Raw genomic sequence first — 24454 nt, 5'->3', positions numbered from 1 at the left:
AGGAATTCTGTAGGGAAGTGGAGGAGAGAAGCTTATTAAACTCTTAACAGGGAGCTAAATGATTTTGTAATAACTGAGAGCAAAGTGGAAGAGATTGTTGAAGTTAAACATAAGAAAGGCACCTGGGAAGGATGCAATCTATCCAGTTATTTTAAAGGAGGCAGAAAAGGAAGTAAGCAAACCCTTAGCCATAATTATGAGAGCATCCTTGGACTCAAGGGAGGTTACAGAACTGTTAGTTTAACTTGTTCTGGGGAAAATAATGTAGTCACTGGTTAAAGAAGCATTGCAGGATCATCTAGACAAGACTGCAGTAATAATTCATACACAGCATGAGTTTGTTAAGGGGAAGTTTTGTCTGAACATTTTTGATTGGATATTATGATAGCGGAGTCCCCCAGGGTTTGGCATTGGGCAAACTGTTGTTTTGTATATCTATCAATGATATTGATGAAGGTATATCTGGCTTAATGTCAAAGTTTGCAGATGAAACAAAGGTTGGCAGGGTTGTTAATGAGTGTTCTACTGCAACAGGATCTAGAAAAGTTGAAGCAGGTGGGCTGAGAAGTGGCAACTGAAGTTTAACATTGACAAATGCAAAGTAGTGCACATGTGTAGCAGTAACCCCAGAGAAATGTACCAACTGTGTGGTACTACACTCAAGGTAGCGGAGTATGAAAAAGACCTGGGTGTAATTGTGCAGTCAGATATGAAGTTTTCTGAGCAGTGCAGACAGGCTGCCACAGCAGGTCATGGAGTCTTCTCAATGATATACAGGGAGAAGGAGGTGATTATCCCTTTATATAAGGCAATGGTCAGGCCACACCTTGAGTACTGCATATAAGTCTGGAGGCCTCATTTTAGGAAGAGAAGGATGTACAGTTGCTAGAATGAGTACAGAGAACAGCAATGAGATGAGGGGAACATAGGGGTGCTCTTACCAAGAAAGGCTTAAATTCTGCAAATTGCAGCATCTGGAGAAGAGGCACCTGAGAGTTCATCTGATTCAGATGTATAAGGCCTTGAATGGTTTGAGCATGCTCAATGCTGATAAGATTCTTCCCCCTGCTCAGATTACGAACCTGAGGGGGCATAAACTCAAACTAAGGAAAGAAGGTTGTGGAACAGATGTGCGGAAATTGACCTTTAGCAAGGGGTAGTTGAGTGCTGCAATAAATTTCAATCTGTTGGAGCGAATGGATGGGTGAAATGGGAAGGTGTTATTTTTTTTTTTTTTTTTTTTTGGCTGATGCTCATAAGCTTGCTTTCTTGCATCATATGCCTCTACTATTGCTAATGATCCCTGAAGGTTGTTATGGACATTCTTCCAAGTGATGACAGCTATGGCCATCATCTTGAAGTCTAAAACTGTGATTGAGCCAATTCAAGTTCTGCTTGAGAGTAGTGTGACAAATTTTGACTGTCATGTTATTATTTAAACATTCAAAAATCTCTGACTGCAAAATGTCCAAAAATTCTATGAATGCTTAATATATACCCCAGGGGCTCACATCTAGTGAGTATGGGCTTGGCACACCCAGGATCCTGAGCTGGATATCATCATCATTCTTCTCTTTCTTGGTGACTCCCTTCCACTTTTTTACTCTCTCTCTCTCTCGGTAACTCGGGAATTTTTTTTGGGAGGTGCAGCATAAGCCTAGGGCTTCCTTGCTCAATATAGCTAATAATAATAATAATAAATAATAATATTGAGCTGTTCATCTAGCTGTGAGTCAATATAATCAAGAGTCAGGAGTGACAACCACAGAAAAATGAGATTTGCTATTTTAAAGCTGTACCCTCTTTATATCAAGTAATTGATTCACTGGCCAGTGAAATACCACCACTACTCTGCTAAATAAAAGCGTGAAGCCAAAACCATGTTTTGCTTTCAGAGTAAAAGTGATAGCTATTCCTCATCTCTTCTATCAGGCAGTATGAATCGTGCCTTAATGTTAAGACTGGAAATCAGTGAGCACCAACATTCTGAGAGCATAGCTAGCTTAAACCATTTTCACAGATTGGCCATTGCACAGTCCACCACGTAAATATTGCTGACCATATTCAGCCATCTGTGGCTAGGAGTCTGAGCAGTGTGTAGGCATACATGCATGCACACTGTATTTAAAAATTCATTCCCAATTTCCTCCTCCAACTTTTTATATCATCTCAATTAATGCATCATAAAAAGCAAAATTAAAAGAACAAACTTATCTGCAAGAGCAACCAAACCTTCCAAAAACTTTCTAATAAATTTCACAAATAATTGCACCCATAATTCTAATCTCAACAAATTCCATCTATATCTACAATCCTCTCATTCTTGCTTACTTTTTTTTTTAGAAGAATTTCAACTAATGATTTCTTTGACCACCCTTCATCTCATTTATTCTAATTACTCACAGCACAATTCCCTCTGAAACAAGGGATTGTTTGGCACTCTGCTACCACTACACACACACACACACACACACACACACACACACACACACAGAGAGGGGGGGGAGAGGGGGGGGAAATAATGTACAACATCATCGGTGGACTGACATTTAGTAATAAGAAGGAAAGTTGCAAGATAGCCAAAGAATGATAGTTGATGTACTTCATAATTACTCTGTAAAAAGTTGAGGAAAATAAATGCGAATGCATGATAACTCAAAGGGTAGACTCTGTCACTCCAAACAAAATACACCAGTAGAAAACAGGTTTAATTCTGGAAAGAAGACTTTAAGGAGTAAAAAATTCTGCTAGGCCCAAAATTTTTGGTATCATGCGAGTGTGTTTGGCATGATATAAGCAGACTGATCAGGTCATCAACGCAAAATTTTAAAGAAAAGTAAGTTACTAAAAATTCACATGGTGTTGTGTCACCATCTTGTAACATGGCAGCAAAGCAGCACAGTGGCTCAGCTAACCACCCAGTACAATATAAGAACAGCAACACTGATATCCACAGACTGTGTGCAAGACATTAGCTCATATAGGCTGAAAGATGCAAAAAGAATTGCCTGTAATCAACTTCATAAAAGAAAGATATTATTTTTATAGGCAATGATATAAAATATAAATTTGTTGTCTCATATATTCTTTGTATAGGTATATGTACACAGAGTTGGCTTTGCATTAGCAACATGACTGCGAGTAGCTCAACAGCGGGTCAAACAACCAAAGGTCACATGTGGTCGATGCCAGTGGTAAGTGTCATGTGCCTCATCTAACCACCCAGTACAAAGTAGGAATAGCAACACTGATATCCACAGACTTGTGCCAGGCGACATTAGCTCAAAATGACAGTTGACAGCCATCATGGGTACACACGTTCACTGTGAGACAAGAAACTCTGCCTTGCATGGGCACGTCAGCCAACATTGTACCAATGACATGGAAATCTGTTGCCTGGTAAGATGAATCCTGTTTCCAACTCTATCATACTGATGGGCATATTTGTATTTGGAGAAAGCAACATGAGGCCATGGTACTTTGTTGCACTACTGGTGTTTGGCAGGCTGAGGTGGTGGTATTATGGTCTGGGGCCAGTTTTTCTGGTGTGCCCCTGGGTCTTCTGATCATTATTAATAAATGGCTTGATTGGAATGTTTAACATCCTATCATTGCTGATGAAGCACACTCCAGTTTATCCAGACACCTCTGGTGTCTTATCAACAAGACATGTCGTGCCTTAAGGCCCAGCAGGTTGCTAACTGGTTTCAGGAACATGACATGAATTCTCCTCCCATGGCAACACAATGCACTGAGCATGTCTGGGACTTACTGGAAAAGGACGTTCAATGCCATGACTTTCACCTATAATGTGGGGGGCATTACTGGACACTGTGCAACTCAGGAGTAGCATTCCCACAAGACACCGTGCAATACCTTGAGGGTATTGCACGACACGTAAGGTGTTACAAACTAATATGCAAACTAATCAACAAACATGGTAGCTGGCTCTCTATCTTCTACCTTGTCCACTAATGCCGGTCTTCTCCAAGGATCAGTTTTCTCCAGCACTTTTCCTCTTGTTATATTCTTCCTTATATTAATGACCTTCTTCCATTGACTGGTAATTCTATCCATAGTTTTGCTGATGATAGCACACTGCATTCCACCTTCCAGTTTGAGAAACTGCCCTCCACAAACAGTTTCAACTTATCAAATATCCACTACCAATTCCTTAAATGCTGATCTCCAGTTAATTTTCCAGTGGGGCAAGGTTAACTTAGTTAATTTCAATCCTTCTAAAATTCGTTCCTGTCATATCTCGCTAAAAGGATTCTTCTGCTACTATGCTTATCTTCGAAGACATTCCAATTTCTAGACAAGACCACATATCTCTATTAGGAACTAATCTCAGCATAAGCACATCAGAAATATTGCATCCTCTTCTTCTAAAAAACCAGGTTTTCTCTTTTGCTCTTGGTGTTACTTTTCTTCTAAACAGCTATTCACTATACAAATCTCAAATCTGCCCTACCATGGAATATTGTTCCCACATCTGGGGTGGTGCTCCCAAAACCTCTCAGGCTTATAGACTCCATTCAAAAAACAGTAGTTAGATAAATTAATGACCCATCTCTTATGAAGTCTCTGCACTCTGTGTCATAGACATTCTGTTTCTGCTACATGACTTTTCTATAGATACTTCCACCTTCTGATTGACTTCTTTAAATCCCCCTTTCTCTTCCAAACTAGTCTGTGTTCAGACTGGTTTGGAAGAGAAAGGCTGCAACCATTGCTGCAACTAATCACCATCCTTTTACTATCCAACTTCAAACTCACAGAACCAACTCTTCCTCATTTATTCCTTCAACCTTTGTTCCTGGAATAATCTCCCCACATATGTATTTCCTGAAAATTACTATCTACATAAATCAAGTCTAATGTCAACAAATATCTTCTTTCATCATGCCAACCTTCAACCCTTACAACCGTACTAAGTAATACAGGTTCTAATACCTTTTATGTTTAGGGTTTTCATTAAGGTAACATTTCATTAAGTAACACTTCATGGTAGTAACATGACTGTAATTTGGCATCTCTCCATCCAGCTGAAAATGTTTGTTAGCCATGGCTGAAACAATCTAATGATAAAAATTATTTGAAAAAGAATGATACAGATCTATATCTTGATTAATAACTAAAATAAACCAGGTGATTAATAACTAACACATACTGACACATTCTTAAGAAACTATAAATGGTGTATACTGTTAAAAATTCAACAGCAACAAAGTTATAATACTAAAATCATCTATAACATTTTTTTTTTTAATTAATTTTTTTTTTTTGCACATACCTTTTGAACTTTTTGAGATGCTACCCTTGTGCTTTACATGACCAGCTTTTGAACTGTCTGAGATGCTATGCATCCGTTTATTGCTTTTCTTTTTTTTCTTAGAAGGTGAAACTTCCTCAGTTTCACTTCTTTGCCTTTTCAAGGAACGGTCACTTCTGGAAGTTGGTTCCTTAACTTTCTGTGCAACAGGCGTACACACTGCAAAAGCAAGTGTGGTGGCAGCCCGATATTCTTCACTCTCAGATCCTTCTTGCCCTCTTGATTCACCAGGAAAGCTGTCTGATTCCCCTTCAATTGATTCTCTACCAGATCGTGTACTTTCACCATCCTGAAGAGAATAACTCTCTCTATCATGAGAAGGTGAACTTGAAAGTACAGATTCTGAGCTTTCTGGAGTTGTAGGAGGAGTATTATCTAGCACAGCACAAGTTTCTGGATCATGTTTACTACCAATTCCTTCAGAGGGTTGCATGTGGTTAGTAGATCTGGAATATGTTCCAGGTTCAGTACTTACACATTCTGTCCTTTCTATAATGTCTGGAATTGATACAACAGGAAAACTATTAGTTTCACATGCTGAAGACCTTGATTCCTCTGGTAAAATATCAATACCCACTGGACTTGCGGGTACTTTCTCCTCACATAACAAAAATGACATATCAGGATCTTCATCACTCTTAGTATCTACACTACAGAATGAATTTGGAAAATCAGGTGGAGATTCAGAATCTGAGGTTTTGTCTTGTTTTTTGACAAGTTCTTTCGGCACTTTAATATCACTAGTATCATCAGATGAGGAAGAATCTTTTATTTTTGTCTTCTTTTTCTCTTTCTTCTTTTCTTTTTTCGATGATTTTGGAGGTTTATCAGTCTCAGTTAACGGTTTTGCTGAGCCTTCTTTCTCAGAATCAGAGTCAACAGGATCAACTTCAATGTGTAGTTTTTTCTTTTTCTTAGATTTCTTATCTGAATTTCCATCACTTTTTTTTTCACCACAAATTTTATCTTTATTCTTCTTTCCCTTCTTTTTTTCTTTTTTAGATTCTGTCTTTATTCCTTCCATGTTTTCATCACTTCTATAGCCACATCCCTTATTAGATCGTTTTTCTTCTTTCTTTTTCTTATCTTTCTTCTTGATTTTTTCAATAGTATCATCATCATCTTTTATTTCAGATTTTGAAAGTGCATCTGCATCTACATCATCTATTTTCTCAGTTCGTTTTTTACTTTTATTTTTTTTATCTTTTATTTTTTTAGATTTAGATTTTACTTCTACATCTCTTACTTTCTCCGATTCGTCATGGTCAAATTTCAGCTTTTTCTTTGATCTTTTACCTTCCTTTTGCTTAGCCTCATCTTTATCAGATGATTCTGATACGGTACCTTGTTTTTTATCCTGTTTTATACTCTTGGATTTCCTCTTTTTTGACTCTTTCTTCATTACAGGAGTGTCAAGGTCAGATTTTTGCTCTATCTTTTCATTACCATAATCTTTTTTTGAAGATTCATTTTCCTTACTTTCCATCACATGTGCACAATTTTCTTCCTCACTGTCAATTTTCAGGGTTTCGCATTCTTCAACTTTTATGTTTGTTTCAACATCTAGTTGCTGGTTTCCATTAGTACCTTCAATTTCTCTTTCATTTTTTTCATTATCTTTTTGTGAGCAATCAACTGGACTAAGCTCCACATTTTCTTCAACAACTTCACAATCATGATGAGTCACAACCTCAACAGTGCAATTATCTAAATGCATCTGGGTTTCTTCCACAATATTTACTGGCTGTTTTTCATCTTCGTTTGCTGTTTCCTTCATTGCTTCAACCGAATTAATTAACTGTTCAGTTGTAACTGTAGGAATTTCATCTACCTCTTTGGAATCTACATGTTCTGTAATTTCAATTTGTTTTTTCATAACTGATTCTTCTCCATTAAGTGTTTCTGCATTTTTTTGATCTGCTAATTTTTCACAATCTTCATGAGTGTGCTCTTCAATAATCAAAATTCTTTCATTTATTTCTACTACTACTTCTTTATCAGGAAGAATTTCTGTTAAGTGACTTACAGCTTCATTTTTCTCTTTAGAGTCACATGGCAACACATTGAGCATTTCATTACTCGTAACAGAATCCTGATCATCGTGTATAACCAAAGGAGTGCAAAAATTACTAGTGATATTCTCAGAGTTTCCAACTTTTAAATCTAGTTTAATTTTTAAATGATCATTGTCATTACTGTTACTGTCTTGATTACTTTCATTCTGAGGTACCGTTTTCTCAGTTGTTTGTAACTCTAACAAATGCATCTCATCACATTCTTTCTGTTTCAAGTCCTCTTGATTTCTTTTTTCAGGCTCATTCATACAATCTGTGTGATGCACATTTTCTATTCCAAGTTGTTTATTTGTTTCAGCTTCATTAATAAAAAAATTTTCTTCTTGGTTAATATTATCTGTGTTCTCTGTTTCCATACTTGCATCTGCATCTTTATCTTTTTTGAATCTTCCTCTCTTTTTACCAACTCTTGGAGATTCTTTAGTAGAATCAAAAGAAATTACCTGCTTCAAATTTTCCTTGGTTTCTTCCTTAATAAGAGAACTTTTATCCAGTCCTTCAATTTTGCCCGATGTAGCAGTCAATTCAGTTGAAACACCTTGAACCTCTTTCTTTTCATTGTTCCATTCATCTTCTCTTTTTAACTGAGGCAATTCCAAGTCTTTCTGACCACTTAGAACCAATACTTCTTTTGTTTCTTGTTCTTTTAAACTTTCCTGTTCACTGACTGTTTCATTTAAACTATTCTGCATATTCTCAATTGGGTATTCCTTTTTTATTTCATTTATTTCTTCATCATATTCCTCATCATCTTCCTCCTCCTCTTCCTCTTTACTCTCAGGTTCACATTTAATATGTAACTCTGAATCCAATTCAGCTTCTCCTTCACTCTCAGAATCATGAGATGTATCAGTCAGAGCAGTGGACATCCCAAATTTTTTCCGAGTTCTTCGCCTTGGTTCTAAGCCAGCAGCAAAAGGTGATTCTGAAAGGCTATTTCTGTCTGAACGAGTTGAGCGCGAAGTTGATGCAACAGAAGAAATACTACTGGCAGAATTTTTTCTTGTTAATTTTCCTGTAAGTACACTATTTGGTGGACGCCCTCTTTTGCCTGAAATCTTTGCCAGAACACTCTAAAGACAGAAATGTAATGAATGAATATAAATTTCTGCAGGAACATGAAAAGTCAAAATAAATTTAAAAATGCCTTACTTAATGTAAATTTCTTCCAATAATTATATATTTATTTTTATTAATCAACTTTAAAATATTAAAAAAAAGGTAATTTTGCTAATTTATTTCAAAACTCTATATATAGGTAAAGGACATGTGAGAAGATGGTAATATCAGAAATAATATATGAACTTTGAATTAATGCTTCATTCATTTAATGGCAGAACAGATATTTGGACAAGCACAACCAATAAAGCTTTTCTGAAAATGGTTTTTTTCAGAATATACAATTGAATAATATATTAACAATTTTGCAGTAATATTTCTTCCTTTTAAAAGGGAAGGAAAAAAAAAACCATTGCACCTGCCTCACTGTTCACTGTTTCTGCTTAAAAATTCCTCCACCCCAGTGCATATCAGAGCTTCATATAATACAGGATGCAAATGCAAGAACATCTTAAATCAAAGAAAATCAATGGTCTTAGAAAATACTGATATTTTATAAGGACAATCATTTCTATAAAAATGTTTAAAATAAATGTGGGGGATGAGGTCAATAATTTAATACAATAATTAAATAGGAACAGAGAAACTCCCATATCAATATCCAATGCAAAACTTTGTCTTAAATAAGAACTTTATGGTCCTGTAGCTGTCTGAAAAATCCATATCAAAACTGGAAAATCGAAAGAAACAGTTCGCTTGGACAAAGTCTTTTTTTTTTTTTTTTTTTTAGGAGCATTAGCAACTAAGGCCGTATTGCTCCGGGAATATGCGGTAGTCATTTCCTGACCTTTCCGCATCCTCCGTATTTGATGGTGATGGGCTCGAACCCCGGTCTAATCAAGAAGTGTGTGCTGCGCACTGCTGTTCCTTCCCACCTGGCTATGGAGGCATCGTTTGGACAAAGTCATCAAAATAAAAAGATGAGATACACAAGTGTATCCCATCCCTGTAGAAGCAGTCTCTCCTGTTAACAAGCACAGACCACTCTGAGAAAAAGTCTACCCCATGAGCCTTGCACAATCTCACCAAGGCCAAATTGATATCTTTTTTTCTCTCTGCCATGAGTCTCATTTTGCTAGTAGGGAAAAGGAGGTGATTATCCCTCTGTATAAGGCAATGGTCAGGCCACACCTTGAGTACTACATACAGGCCTAGAGGCCTCATTTTAGGAAGGATGTACAGTTGCTTGAATAATTGTACATTACAGAGAACGGCAACAAATTGGTCCTCTTACCAAGAAAAGCTTAAGTTCTCAAATTGCAGCATCTGGAGACTAGGCAACTATGAGATGATCTGATTGAGGTGTATAAGGCCTTGAATGTGCGCAGGCTCCATCTGATGGGATTTTTTCGCTTTCTCAGATAATGAACCTTAGGGGGCATAAATTCAAATTGAGGAAAGACAGTTGTAGAATAGATGTGCAGAAATTTGCCTTTAGCCAGTGGGTGGTTGATTGCTGGAACAAACTTCCATCTGTTGTTATGGAAGTTGATAGCTTAAATAAATTCAAGGAGGAACTGGACAAACTTTTAGTGAGAATGGATGTGTGAAATTTGTTTTTTTTTTTTTTTGCTGATGCTGCATAAGCTCATACACTTGCCTTCTTGCATCACATGCCTCTACTAGTACTACTACAACATTGGACAGCTGAAGAGTGGAAAAACGTATTGCGAACGGATGAACCTAAATCTGAAATTTTTAGATCCAAGTGTACAGTTTAAGTGAAGACAATCAACTGAAGAAAAAAATGGTTACAACTTGTTTAGTGCCCACAGTCATGCACAGTGGTGGTTCTAATCATGTTCTGGGGTTGTTCTATTTTTCTGGAGTGAGTGGCATTGTCAGAATTGACGGAATTTTAAGAAAAGAAGGCTATAAAAACATACTTGAACATAATGTAATCCTCTGAACTTTGAACGTAATCCTCTGAACATAATGTAATATCCTCTGAACTTTGACTTTGTGGAATAAATTTTATATTACAACAAGACAATGACCTGAAGCTCAGATCTATGCTGTACAGGAACTTTCTAGTAACTAAACTAGAGGAGGGGGTATTGTGAATTATGATGTGGCCATCCCAATCGCCTGATTTAAACCCAACAGAGCTCTTATGGGATCATTTAAACTAATGTTATTAGTGGAGCCCCCGTGAATTTCTGCACATCTGTTCTTTTCCTATTCATGTCCTCTTACATTTTCATCAGAGAAAAGGTAAAGATATCTCACCATATAATTAATAAACAAGCATATATATATAACTGATATTAAATCAAAACTAATGCCAGTAGCATGGCAAAACTGCTAAGCAAAAGTAATAAATTAAACATGATGGTTAATAAACAGGGAGGGAAAAGAATAGGTAATAAGACTAAAAATTGTAGCAGAAAATCTCCAAATAATTTAGAAAATCCAATTAAGAATAATAAATCAATTTTCAAATTTAGAGCCAATTACATATTAATGGTACCCCCCTTGTAAAGTGCCAGTTCCAAATTACGTGAAATATCACAAATAGAGACTAAACTAACAACAATAAAATAAAACTAAAATAACAAAAATAGGCTGACCATTATGGCCCATAACAACGGAGGACCACAAGGCCAATAATGGTCAGGGAATCACTGCATTTCAGTCGTTAGAAAAATCACCGCAAAGGCGAACCGATCAAAGGATCAGTCCGCCATCTGATTGAACCACCAATGCAGAGGATTTGAATAACGGTGGTCCTTATGCAGCGAAAAATAAAAACAGGGCAGACAGACTAGCACTCCAGAGCAGAGCCACACCACTGACACAACATAAGCTTAACCAGCTTATATAGACAAATAAATAAAATAATATAGATGGCAGTACGGGCACAGTATTAGCACATCAAACCCACTACTACCATTTGATTTACATAAATTAGAATAATGAAGCAGTTAAACAATAGTAAAAAAAAAATATATATATATACACACATATACACACAGGGTGTCTCAAAAATATTGGTACAAACGTTTATGGTAGGTTTGTTTGTTATTTGGTTTTTAGGAGCATTAGCAACTAAGGCCATATTGCTCCAGGTTATGCTGTGGTCATTCCCTGACCTTTCCGCATCCTCGGTATTTGGTGGTGATGGGCTCGAACCCTGGTCTAATCAAGAAGCGTGTGCTACGCACTGCTGCTGCTGCTCCCCACCTAGCTACGGAGGTGCCTGTTTAGAGGAGGTAGGTAACATCTAAAGGAATGTGAATAGCATAGGAACCCATAACTGGAAACGTCACCATAAGTCGGTACACGGCGCTGTTCATCAGTTCGCAAGAGGGAAAATTTCTGGTTTACTCATTCAAGCAGTAGTCGCTGCACGAATTGCATACATTGATATATGAACTGTGAGCTGGCAGACATGCACCTAGTGTATGGATTAGCAAAGGGCCCACACGGTGTGCGCCCCCATGCGGCACAACATCGCTTCGCAATAAATGTGTGGGCAGGTATGGTTGGTGACTGCTTAGTTGACCCATACCTGTTACCATCCCGCACGAACTCCACTAAATATTGGATCTTTCTTGAACAAGTTCTACCAGGGTTACTTGACGATGTTCCAGCAAATGTGAGATGCAACATTTGGTTTCAACATGACTGGACACCTGCCCATTATGGAAGGTGTGTTTCTGACCATTTGAACAGCCGTTTTGGGCATCGATGGATTGGCCGTGGTGGACCCATTACCTGGCCCCCACGCTCATCTGATTTATCGAGCCTTGATTTCTTTCTGTGGGGGGCCCTCAAATCTATCGTGTATGAATCGCCTGTGGAGATGGAAATGGATCTCGTGGCGAGACTTGTCTGCACTGCTGCTACTGTCAAAGAAACTCCAGGCGTGTTCGACCATGTCTGCCAATCCATGCTGTGTCGGTGTCACGCATGAATCGCGTCTCATGGTGGAACTTTCGAACATCTGTTGTAACATCATGAAATGCATCCATCTCATACTCCATTGTTAATATTATGTCAAATAAATGTTTGCCACTAAACTGTCTTGTGTCATTTCTGCTTCTTATGCTTCTGCTACTACTTTCCTGTGACGTTTCCGGTTATGGGTTCCTATGCGATTCACATTCCTTTAGATGTTATCTACCTCCCCTAAACGTTTGTACCAATATTTTTGAAACACCCTGTGTGTGTATATATATATATATATAAACTTAAGTGAGAATAATGATTAAAATAAAAATAATAAAAATAGTCTAGGGATCAAAATGCAGCGATTCCCTGACCATTATTGGCCTTGTGGTCCTCTGTTGAGATGGGGCATAATGGTCAGTCTATTTCTGTTTTGTTTTTGTTTTATTTTATTTTATTGAAATTGTTCACATCTCTGCCCGTAATATATCACATAAATTTGGACCTGGTGTCCATCAGAGGGGTCGCCGTTAAATTTTATTTAATTGGCTATTCAAAATTTAATTCATTATATTTTATTATCTTTGTATTTAGGCTTTCTAAATTATTTTCGAGAGTTTCTGCTGCAATAATTTTTTTCTCTTCCCTCCCTGATGGTTTGATCGTTACGTATAATTTCACAATTTTTGCTCTTCTGTCTTGCCATGCTGCTGGCATTTTTATTTATTTTTATTATTTTTATTTTAATCATTATTCTCACTTAAGTTTATATCTCAAGCGTCATGTAGAGGAAAATGCTCTTTGCTGCCTCTGATATATGCTTTACTCCCTTTTTTAATGTAAGATTCAGTTTTCAATTATTTTAAACATTATTCAAATATAAGTATATATATATATATATATATAGTATGAAGAAAGTGTAAAGAAGGTTTAGTTTAATCATATACACCAGAAGTGAATTCTATGAAATAGAAAACGTTTTAAAAATAAGAAATGAAAAGGTGACCAGAAAGGTTACATTGCAGTGTTTTTCACAGTTGACATCGAAGACACTGAAATTGTGAAAAACACTCAATGCAACCTTTCTGGTCACCATTTCTTATTTTTAAAACGTTTTCCATTTCGTGGAATTCGCTTCTGGTGTATACCATAGATTCAATATGATTAAACCAAACCTTCTTTACACATTCTTCATACTATATATATGTATACACATTATGGCTGTTGGGTACGTTTTGCTAAAGCAGTGTCCCTGATCCATAATCAAAACTATCTCCCTTTTCGTACTCTCCAAACACGATGATTACTTAGCTTAATATTATTCTTTTATTATATATATATATATATAAAATACGAAAATTAAGAAAATAAATATAGAGCTATCATTAGAGGCAGCAAAATGCACATTCCTCCACATCATGCCCAATGTAGTAGTAGTAGTAGCAGCATGCGATGCAAGAAAGCAGTGTATGAGCTAATGCAGCATCAGCCAAAAAAAAAAAAAAAAAAAAAATCACACCATTCTCTCCAAATGCCTGTCCAGTTCCTCAAATTTATTCAACCTATCAACTTCCACAACGAGAGATGGAAGTTTGTTCCAGCAATTAACCACCCAATGGCTAAAGGCAAATTTCCGCACATCTATTCTACATCTGTCCTTTCTTAATTTGAATTTATGGCCCCTAGGTTCGTAACCTGAACAAGTGGAAGGATCCCATTAGAATTCAGCGTGCTCAACCCATTCAAAGCCCTATACACCTCAATCAGATCATCGCGCAGGTGCCTACTCTCCAGCCACTGCAATTTGCAGAACTTAAGCCTCTCTTGGTAAGAGGATCCCTTCATTCCCCTCAACCAATCTTGTTGCCCTTCTCTGTACATGCTCAAGCAAATCGACATCCTTCCTAAAATGAGGCCTCCAGACCTGTACGCAGTACTCAAGGTGCCTTATACAGAGGGACAAACACCTCCTTTTCCCTGCTACCAAAATTCCCATATATCATTGACAAAACCCCATGACCTGCCCTGGCAGCCTGTCTGCATTGCTCAGAAAACTTCATATCTGACTGCACAATTACTCCCAGGTCTTTTTCATTTTCTACCACCTTAAGTGCAGTACCACACAGTTGGTACGTTTCTCTGGGGTTACTTCTACCCATATGCAGTACTTGGATTGCATTTGTCAAGGTTAAACTTCAGTTGCCACTTCTTAGCCCATCTGCCCAAATTATCTAGATCCTGTTGCAGTAGCACACTACCATTAACAACCCTGCCAACCTTTGTATCATCTGCAAACTTCGACGTTAAGCCTGATATACCTTTATCAATATCATTGATAAATATACAAAACAACAGTGGACCCAACACAGAACCCTGTGGGACTCCACTAATAACATTAGTCCACGAAGAGCAGCACCCATTGATTACCACCCTCTGTCTTCTCCCACTTAACCATCCTTTTATCCATTGTAGCAACTTACCCTTAATACCATTCTGATCCAATTTGTATAATAGTCTTCCATGCGCAACAGTGTCAAAAGCTTTCCTGAAATCCAAATATATGATATCAAAATTATTTTTTGCATCATAACCTATCATAATATCCTATCAAATTTGTCAGACAAGACTTTCCCTTAACAAACCCATGCTGTGTCTGAATTATTGCTGCAGTCTTGTCTAGATGATCCTGCAATGCATCTTGAACCAGTGACTCCATTATTTTACACGGAACAGAAGTTAAACTAACTGGTCTGTAATTACTCGTGTCACCCTTCGATCCCCCCTTTGTGAATTGGGGATACATTTGCACATCTCTAGTCCGTGGGAACCTCCCCCGAGTCCAAGGCTGCTCTCATAATTGTGGCTAAGGATTTGCTTAGTTGCTTTGCCGCCTCCTTTAATATAACTGGATAGATCCCATCCACCCCAGGTGCTTTTCTTATGTTTAACTTCAACAATTTCTCCTCCACTTTGCTCTCGGTTATTACAAAATCATTAAGTATCCTGCTACAATTTGATAACCTTCTGTCATTTTTAAACCTTAATAATTCCTCATGTGTGAATTTAGATGCAAAATACTCATTCAGTTTGTTTGCTATCTGAGCAGGATCATCAACAGTCGAACCATCCATGTCAAGTGGACCAATCAGATTCATCCCCTTCCTTTTAGAGTTTATATAAGTAAAGAAATCCTTGCTGTTTTTCTTAGCATCTTTTGCCAAGGATTTCTCGTAATCTGCCTTCGCCTGCCTAACCTCCTTTGTGACCTGATTAGACTAGCTTATATCTGCCATAGGCTGCTGAGTCGCTTGATAATTTATATGCATCCCATGCATTTTTCTTCTCTCTTACGAGTCTCATTAGTTCATTAGATAACCATTTAGGCCTAAACCTTGAACAATATTTATTAATAGGTATGAAACTTTTAGTAGCATCCACGATTAATTCCCTGAATGTTTCCCACTTAGAATTTACTGTTTGTAACGTCGTCAGTTGATCCCACTGTACACAATTTAATTTTCTGAGACCACTGTACTCACCTTTACGGAAGCAAAAACCCTTTCCTTTACCCCTGATTGTAATTAAATCTTTAAGTAAATCCCACATCAGTACACTAATCACTGCCACGTAGTGGTTCCTTTATCTGCAAATTCTTAATACGCGAATGATCACTGTTGATAACCAGATCAAGAGTATTACTCTCTCTGGTTGCCTCTCGAACATGCTGCTGCAGAAAACAATCATACAATAAATCCACAAAAGTCTTACTAGTGTGCGAGTGACCAACCCACAAGTTCCAGTCAATATCTGGGAAGTTAAAATCCCCCATTATAAGACATTCTGATTTACTAGCCCACTCTATTTCTCTGTACAATTGTTCATTGTACTCATTCGATTCATTAGGCCTATAACACACTCCTACTCTTATTTTTGCTTTCGCAGTGCTTATGTCACACCAAACTGACTCAACAGTGCACTGTTCATCAATATCAACTGGGTGCACTTCTTTTGATCTTATGTTTTTATTAATTAACTGGATAACACCTTCTCCCTTTCTATCCTGTCTATCCTTTCTGCACACATTGTACTCCCCGAATTCCGGTTCTGCATTCCTTATATCTGTGTGACAGCACTTCTCTGCTATCCCAACAATATCCGCCTTTGATGTCTTGATCAACACTTCAAATTCATCAAATTTATTTACTATACTTCTAGCATTGGTATACATGCAAGCGTACATGCTCCTATTCCTATTCCTAGTTACCCTAACACATCACATATACCCACCTATTTCACGATGACTGCCATCCGTCCCTGAAACCCTCAACACCCCTCGCTCCAGGTCACTACTTATTCTAATAGAAGTTGTGCAAGAATCAACTTCACCTCTGCCTGCGGCTACTGTTAAACTATTAGTCCTTGTATACCCCCAAGCTATCAGTTTTCCGACCCACCTAACACCTATCAGTTTTCCGACCTGCCTCGATAGCATCAGCAAATATTCTTGCACCCTTTCTATTTAAGTGTATCCCATCCCTGTAGAAAAGCAGTCTCTCCAGTTAAAAAGTACAGACCAGGCTGAAAAAAATTCTATCCCTTGAGCCTTGCACAATCTTTCCAGGGCCGAATTGATTGGCAAGGCTCTTATCATACACTCCCTTCTATCATGTCTGAGCAGAATTGCAGACACTTTCAAATTCAGCCCTAATTCCCGGCTTTTTTTTCAACAGTGACCTGTACTTGTTAAGTAATTCTGCCGGTCTCCTACTCTTAATATCATTAGTGCCAACGTGTACAACTATATCACCTTTTGTGCCCTTAAAAGATGATATCTGCTCTATAACGTCATCAACCTTTACCCCTGGCAGACATACCCTGGTCCTGTTCCACCTATCCTTTTTAACAAGCATGTTCCCTGTTTCCCTGAAATAGATAGTCACCAACAACTACTAGTTCCTGTGGGACCAGCGCATTCTGCCTTGGGGGGGTTGCCACTGTGTTGTGTGATGACCAAGTGCAAGCTCTGGCGTTGATGTAGGCAGCTGAGAGCTTGATGGGCCCCTCAATTTAGATCCTTCGAGGGCATCCACCCTGTCCTTCAAGCTCTCATATAGGCCCATAACAACGCTGAGTTGTCGCCTGATTACCTTACACTCCTTACATCGCGCAATGTATAACTGATATTAAATCAAAACTAATGCCAGTAGCATGGGAAAACTGTTGAGCGAAAGTAATAAATTAAACAATGATTAATAAACAGGGAAGGAAAAGAATAGGTAACAAGACTAAAAATCGTAGCACAAAATCTCCAAATAATTTAGAAAATCCAATTAAAAATAATAAATCAATTTTAAAATTTAGAGCCAATTATATAAGAATTTAACGGCGGCCGCCTCGTAAGGTGCCAGTTCCAAATTACGTGAAATATCACAAATAGAGACTAAACTAACTACAATAAAATAAAACCAAAATAAAAAAATGACTGACCATTATGCCCCGTATCAACGGAGGACCACAAGGCCAATAATAGTCAGGGAATCACTGCATTTTGCTGCCTCTAATGATAGTTTTATATTTATTTTCTTATTATATATATATATATATATATTTATATAAATTTATTTTTACTATTTTCAATTGCTTCATTATTCTAATTTATATATATGTTCTTATACAGGGTGATTCACAACCAGCGCGACAAACTTGCAGGCGGTGTAGGGGGCACAAAGATGAATCGGAATCACATAGCATTGAAGGGACCGAAATGCCTTCATCATGCGGTAGAGGACATTGAACGGGAGGTCGCGTGAACAGAAATCCCGCTGGAAGTCAGCATTTGTGAACCGGTTCCAGAGGCAGCAGGATGGACGAGTATTCAAACGTAGAACTGGCCGACATGCACCTCGTGAATGGAGTTGCAGACTGTAACGGGTGCGCCACTCTGTGTACCAGGAACATTTCCCGCACAGGCGTGCTCCTCATCATACGATTTTTGCCCATGTGCACAAAAGGTTACGTGAGACTGGTTGTTTCACGAAAGGTTCCATGAATCGAGAGCGAACAACGAGGACGCAAGACAATGGGGAGAATGTCCTACATCTTGCAGAAGGCAATCCGAGTATGAGTACTCGAGCGATAGGCCAACGATTGGGTATTTCCCAATCCACTGTATGGAGGATACTGTCAACAAACCAAATGAGTTCATACCATCTGCAACGCATCCAATCATTGGAGCCTGCGGATTATCCACTCCGGAGGACTTTTTGCTACTTGGTTTCTTCAACAGAAATACTTCGCAAATGCTGACTTCCAGCGGGATCGCTGTTCACGCGACCTCCCGTTCAACGTCCTCTACCGCATGACGAAGGCATTTCAGACCCTGCAATGCTATGTGATTCCGATTCGTCTTTCTGCCCCCTGCACCTCCTGCAAGTTTGTCGCACTGGTAGTGAATCACCCTGTGTGTATGTGTATATATATATATATATATATAAGAACAACAAACGAGCAAATGATGCCAAAATTACTATTACTAAAAAGTACTGAATCCAGCAGCTCTACTACATTAATCTAAAAACAGTAACAGAAATATTGTGCTTATTACTTAAGAATGCCTTTTGCCTTAAACAGCTCTCTCATTAATTTTAAGTTATCTCACTACTGAGCTGCTGAACTTTCTCTTTCAGTTTCCTGTTCTCATCTAGCATACAATCAACTTCACCTTGGAGTTCTTGCCCTTCTGTCCTCTTCTTTAATCTGTATTGTGCAGCAGCTTCTTTATTCTGCACCTTTTTTCTTTCTCATTTAGATTCCTTTAATCTCTTTGGTTTATTAGGTTTAGAAGTAATTAGAATGATAGAAGCATTTAGTTTACATAACTCTTTTTAAAGACTTATTCACTTCAATTAGGTCACTGCACAGATGCCTAGTTTCTAAAGACTGCAATTTACAGAATTCCATTCTTGCTTGATAAGAATATAGTTTTGTGCTCCCAACTAATCTTGTTGTTCTTCCCTTAATCCCTTCCAACAGATCTATCTGTCTTCTAAAATGAACTTTCCAAACTTGTACACAGTATTCCAGATGTAGCCTAACCAGTGCCTTATACAATGGGCTAATTGCTGCTTTGTTCCTGCTAGCAAAGTTCCTATAACATCAATGACAGAATCCCAGGGCTGTCCTAGCAGCTTGTTTGCACTGCTCAGAGAATCCATATTATTCTATACAATTATCTCTAGATTTTTCTATACTCCTAAGATGAAAGTCATAATAAAAAAAATAAAACTCTAAAAAGAAATAAAGATATATAAATAAATAAGAAAAACAGATAAAAAGGTAATAAAACTCTAAGGAAGCCACAATCAAAATAAAATGTCTGAAATGAAAAATAATTTCAATTTATCACATTTCATGAAGACCCATTAACAATGTAAATAATAATTTATTTTGTACTTATGTTAAGGAATGAGAGAAGAGAATTAAAATTTATTTAAACAGTGAGAAAAAAACGAAATTTCTTACCAGGAAATACAAGTAGTTCCACACACAAACTGCCACATGATTATTGTAGATAGTGCAAGATTTTCTGCTTAAATGTTAAGCAAAGGTTGAAAATAAATATTTGTTAGAAAGTCTAAAGTCTATTTGAATTAATGTATTATTAACAGAAATACCTGTGTTTGTTTGGAATGACAGAACAGAATTTTCAGGAATATTATAATTTTTTTGCAATGATAAGATTTTTGGATTAGATTTTCTTTTTAACTGGTGACAGGACTTCGAAAATGAAGATATCTGGAGGTATATGGTCAAATGTTTTATTTTATATCAGTATTTAAGCTTGAAGGAAATGATTTGTTTAAAATTAAAACTGTGGTAGTTGTAACCAAAATTCTAATCTTGAAGAAAGAAAAAAAGATTTCTTAAATCTGCTTATTTAATGTGAATTGATTTTGCCAACAAGATATGGGTCAAGTGCTTTTCTTCTCTAATGGCATATAATTATTTTGAATATATATGAAGTGTTATGTTCCTCTGAGTTTGTCCATCTGTTAACTAATCTGAACATTAGTTTTGATTAGTGGCCATTTTAGAATAAACTACTGATCTAAATCAGTAAATACATTGGTGTTTCTAAAAGATTTATACATCACTAATAGCTGCATGTCGGTTAATATTTTGTAATAACTCCATCAAGATGTGTAGTGTCAGTATCTTAAAACTAAAATTCGCACCTATGTTAAATATGAGAGCCCCAAATAGTCGCATACAAACAGTAGCTTATATTTTTGTATTGCATGTTCGAGAACTTTTAAATAAAGAAATAGTTTTTGTTCTAAATAGTTAACAAGGGTGCAGTTTACAATAAGAACCAAAATTAGTTTGAATCATTACAGTCCACTGTGAGTTTGCTATTACTCTGCATATATATATATTTTTTGTACCCTTTCACTGTTCACAATGTCTCTAAACAGCAGATAAAAGGGAGCTTTAACTTAAAGTTTCTGAAGCACTGCTAAAAGCAAAGGGGTAAGGAAATTTAAAACCTGATGTGCCTTTCTCAAAATAGGATGGTTCCTGAGGACATCTACTCAATATCCTGCCCTGCTGTATTAAAAACAAAAATGGGAAGGTAATTTCCCCTTCAACCATGGTCTAGAACACATCAGGGAATTCAGCTGCTGCCATGATGTCAGTAACTGCCACTTCACCATTGAAATGCACAGTGAATTTTGCTAAGCTTTAAGCTTATCATACCATCCTTAGCTGTTGCAAATCTTTGCTAATCTCCCACTTTCATTAGCCTTCTAATGTTTAAACAAGCTCAGTATCTTTCTATAATAAGCTGCATGAGAAGGAGCATACGGCAGTGAACACACACACCAGCTTCTTTTTTGTGTTAACTTGTAGTTAATGCACTGCATAAATTGAATCAATGCTTTCACTTTCCCTAACTGATTTAAAATGGTCTAAGGATCGCTATGACAATTCTAATGACCAAGTCATATTAGATTTCTTCTTGCCTGAATCAATTTTCCTGTTCATTTATATTTTACTTCAAAAGATATAGATTTTCTCTGCATTCCTGACACATCAGGATCACTGCCACTAGCAGGGGCCTTTTTTTCTGACATTAATGAAAAAAAAAAAAAAAAAAAAAGACATTACAAGTGGCATTTGAAATTAAAAAATAAATAGGATGATATTAATATTATGAACATATTATAAGCATAAGCATGTAACCCATCTTAAATATTATTTTTAAGTTTAAAAAAAAAGAGTTATGTCTATTAAAGCCAATTACTATTATCTTTATTTCTCCTAAGAAACACCCAGTTACAACCATTGACTAGGGGGGCGTAGATACATATTCTCTTACAACAGAAAATAATACTACAGTGGCAGACAAAAAAACTGCATCATTTGTGAATTTTGCAAACAATGTGTTTTGTGCTGCATTGTGGGTTGCAGAAATGTTTGAAATGCATTTGTTAGATGGGATATATATCTCTGTAAATGAAATCCAATAAAAACTCCACCTTATTAACTAATTGTCATATCTTCCCAAAGGGTAAAATGTGTAATTAATGGAAATATGAAAAATCATGAAAATGGCAATCATAACAACCAAACGTATATTTCATTGCATTTACTTGTACAAACTGAAATGACAAGTTAATGTAATAGTACACCCACCTTTTTGTTGATTTACAGTACATTTGATTTATATCCATTTTGCAAATGGATATAAATCAAATGTACTGTAAATCAACAAAATAAGTCCTCAATATTTTGCTGTTCCTTCTCGAGCTGCAATTACAATGATCTGGCATAGAATTAATTAACTTCTGGATATAGGATTGCACAATTTCGTGGTACCACACCCTCACAATGCTCTCCTGCAGCTGAATCTTACTTGTTGGCTTCTTCTGAGCAATTTTAGACAACATTATGTACCAGCAATTTTCAATAGGTTCAAATCTGAATGTTGCCAGGCCAGTCCAACACTGCACCGTAAGGGAGAAAAACAAGGGAAAAAATTGGTGTAAGTATGGTTTAAGCCTTGTGAGACAAGAAGACAAACTCATCATTAAATCTAAATAGCATAAAACTTACCAATTTTGTTGTTGTGTGGCAAAGTTCTGAGTCCTGTTGAAAAATGCAGTTTTGGGGAAACTAACAGACTGGAGCTTACAAGGTTTATGCTACTATCAAGGACTAAATTGTTGACCACTAGAATAAACTGCCTCTCTGGGTGACTGAGGTTGATAGTCTGGCAAAATTTTAAATGGCGGTTTTTTTTTTTTTTTGGCTGATTCAGCAAAAAGGTTGGCTTCCATGCATCCTTAAATGTCTATTAGTGTATCTGTGGTTTATATTAATCTAGAGAAAGTTTTAAAAAATATGAAAATTATGTGAAAATTTATTACAGAAATCTATGTAAAGAAACAATATACCTTTGCTGTAAAAACCTGTTTCTTCTTCCTTGTTGTTCTATTTTTACTGGACATATTCTCCACAATGCAATTTTTCTTTATCCATTCATCATACCTAAAGCAAACAAATACATATTTTATATCACATACACGAATATGCATTTCCTAGGTAAGGCAGCCTGGGTTAAAAAAACACATACAATGTTAACTCGCAAAAATCAGTTCTATAAAAGAAGTGGTAAAGTGTTAAATTCCATTCAGAAAAAAATATATCTTTTTGTATCATTTTAATAATAATCTGATTAAGTAGAAACAAAAAATGCATCATACCATTATGTCCATCTTCAGATTTTGTAAATAATATCTTAAAAATAAAAAATCTTTATTTAAAAAGGGCTGAAGAAACACTATTGTGTATCAACAATTATGGAAATGACAACACTGCACTATGATTATGATAATTTAGCACATTTAATAGATAATAAATACATTAAATGACCTTACATTTTCAGAGCTCTATGAATATTTTTCCAAAACACTTCATATAACAATAAGGAAAATTAATTTTACAGCCACTACATTTTGGAAACCTGTCAGAAGTTCCTAGCTCTGATAGGTTACTGGTGGAATATGCGTGAAGGTTGTCCAGTAGAGAAAACGTTTTGACACTAAATTGTGTTAAACACCTATGTAGTGAGGAAGGGATGTGGGCTCACACATTCCAACTGTCTGTCGTTGCTCTTCTGATACTGTTATTAGGTGTTGTAGCCTATTATGGTTATGGGCTCCTTCAGTGCAGACTGTTTTGGTTCTGCAAGTCACACAGGAGATTCAATTGTAAGTGAAACCGGAAATATATTCTGTAATAAAGACAGATGAACAGAACGAGAGTTTGTCAAATGTTAAAAAACATTATTTTTTTTTTGGTAGTTGTTGGCGCAACAGCATCTTTGGCTATAATGCACCTCCCAAGGTTTTTGCAGTACTTTGATCCAAGCCTGAGGCGGGATCTAAAAAAACCAGATGATATAATTAACCAGTTATCAGTTTTTAAGGGTAATAAAGGGCGTATGGTGATCCACATTGGTACTAATAACTTGAAACAAAAAAAACTGATGACTTGGTTAAGAAATATAAAGTCATGCTGGAAAATGTTGCAAGAAAGGACAAAATGTTCTTGAGTCTGATGTTTGTTATTTGGTTTTTAGGAGCATTAGCAACTAAGGCCATGTTGCTCCAGGGATATTCGGTGGTCATTCCCTGACCTTTCCGCATCCTCCGTATTTGGTGGTCACGGGCTTGAACCCCGGTCTAATCAAGAAGCGTGTGCTACGCACTGCTGCTCCTGGCCACCTGGCTACGGAGGCGCCTCTTGAGTCTGATAAGAAGGAATATGTACACTCAGTGATCACTGAATTATAATCACCCCATCGGTAATGGACTGATGTACAGCTCGCAATTAGGGAAGTCAAATAACCAAAGTTTTTTAATAACCAGTTATCCAATTGTTTTTGCACAAGTTATATAGCCGGTATGTTTTTTTGGCTTATAGCAAGTAGTACAACAAAATACCGCTGACAACTGCAATGTTTTTATTA

At 36.9% G+C, this 24454-nt stretch overlaps 1 protein-coding gene across 2 annotated transcripts in view; it reads right to left on the bottom strand.

The window, feature by feature from the left end:
* LOC150088533 (uncharacterized) overlaps nt 1-24454 on the bottom strand; it is a 229322-nt gene that overhangs the window by 33329 nt on the left and 171539 nt on the right. For both annotated transcript variants that reach the window (XM_090369554.1, XM_090369555.1), the window contains exons 17-18: nt 22878-22971; nt 5297-8483 (exon numbers count right to left, since the gene is read on the bottom strand). In XM_090369554.1, coding sequence (XP_090225680.1) covers nt 5297-8483; nt 22878-22971 — 3281 coding nt within the window. The remainder of the gene's footprint in view (nt 1-5296; nt 8484-22877; nt 22972-24454) is intronic.

This window comes from Mastigoproctus giganteus, chromosome 3 (assembly GCF_048544385.1).
Source record: "Mastigoproctus giganteus isolate SK-2022 chromosome 3, ASM4854438v1, whole genome shotgun sequence".
NCBI lineage: Eukaryota > Metazoa > Arthropoda > Arachnida > Uropygi > Thelyphonidae > Mastigoproctus > Mastigoproctus giganteus.
The sequence above is the reverse complement of the archived record's forward strand: the minus strand, read 5'-3'. Positions and strand labels throughout refer to the sequence as shown.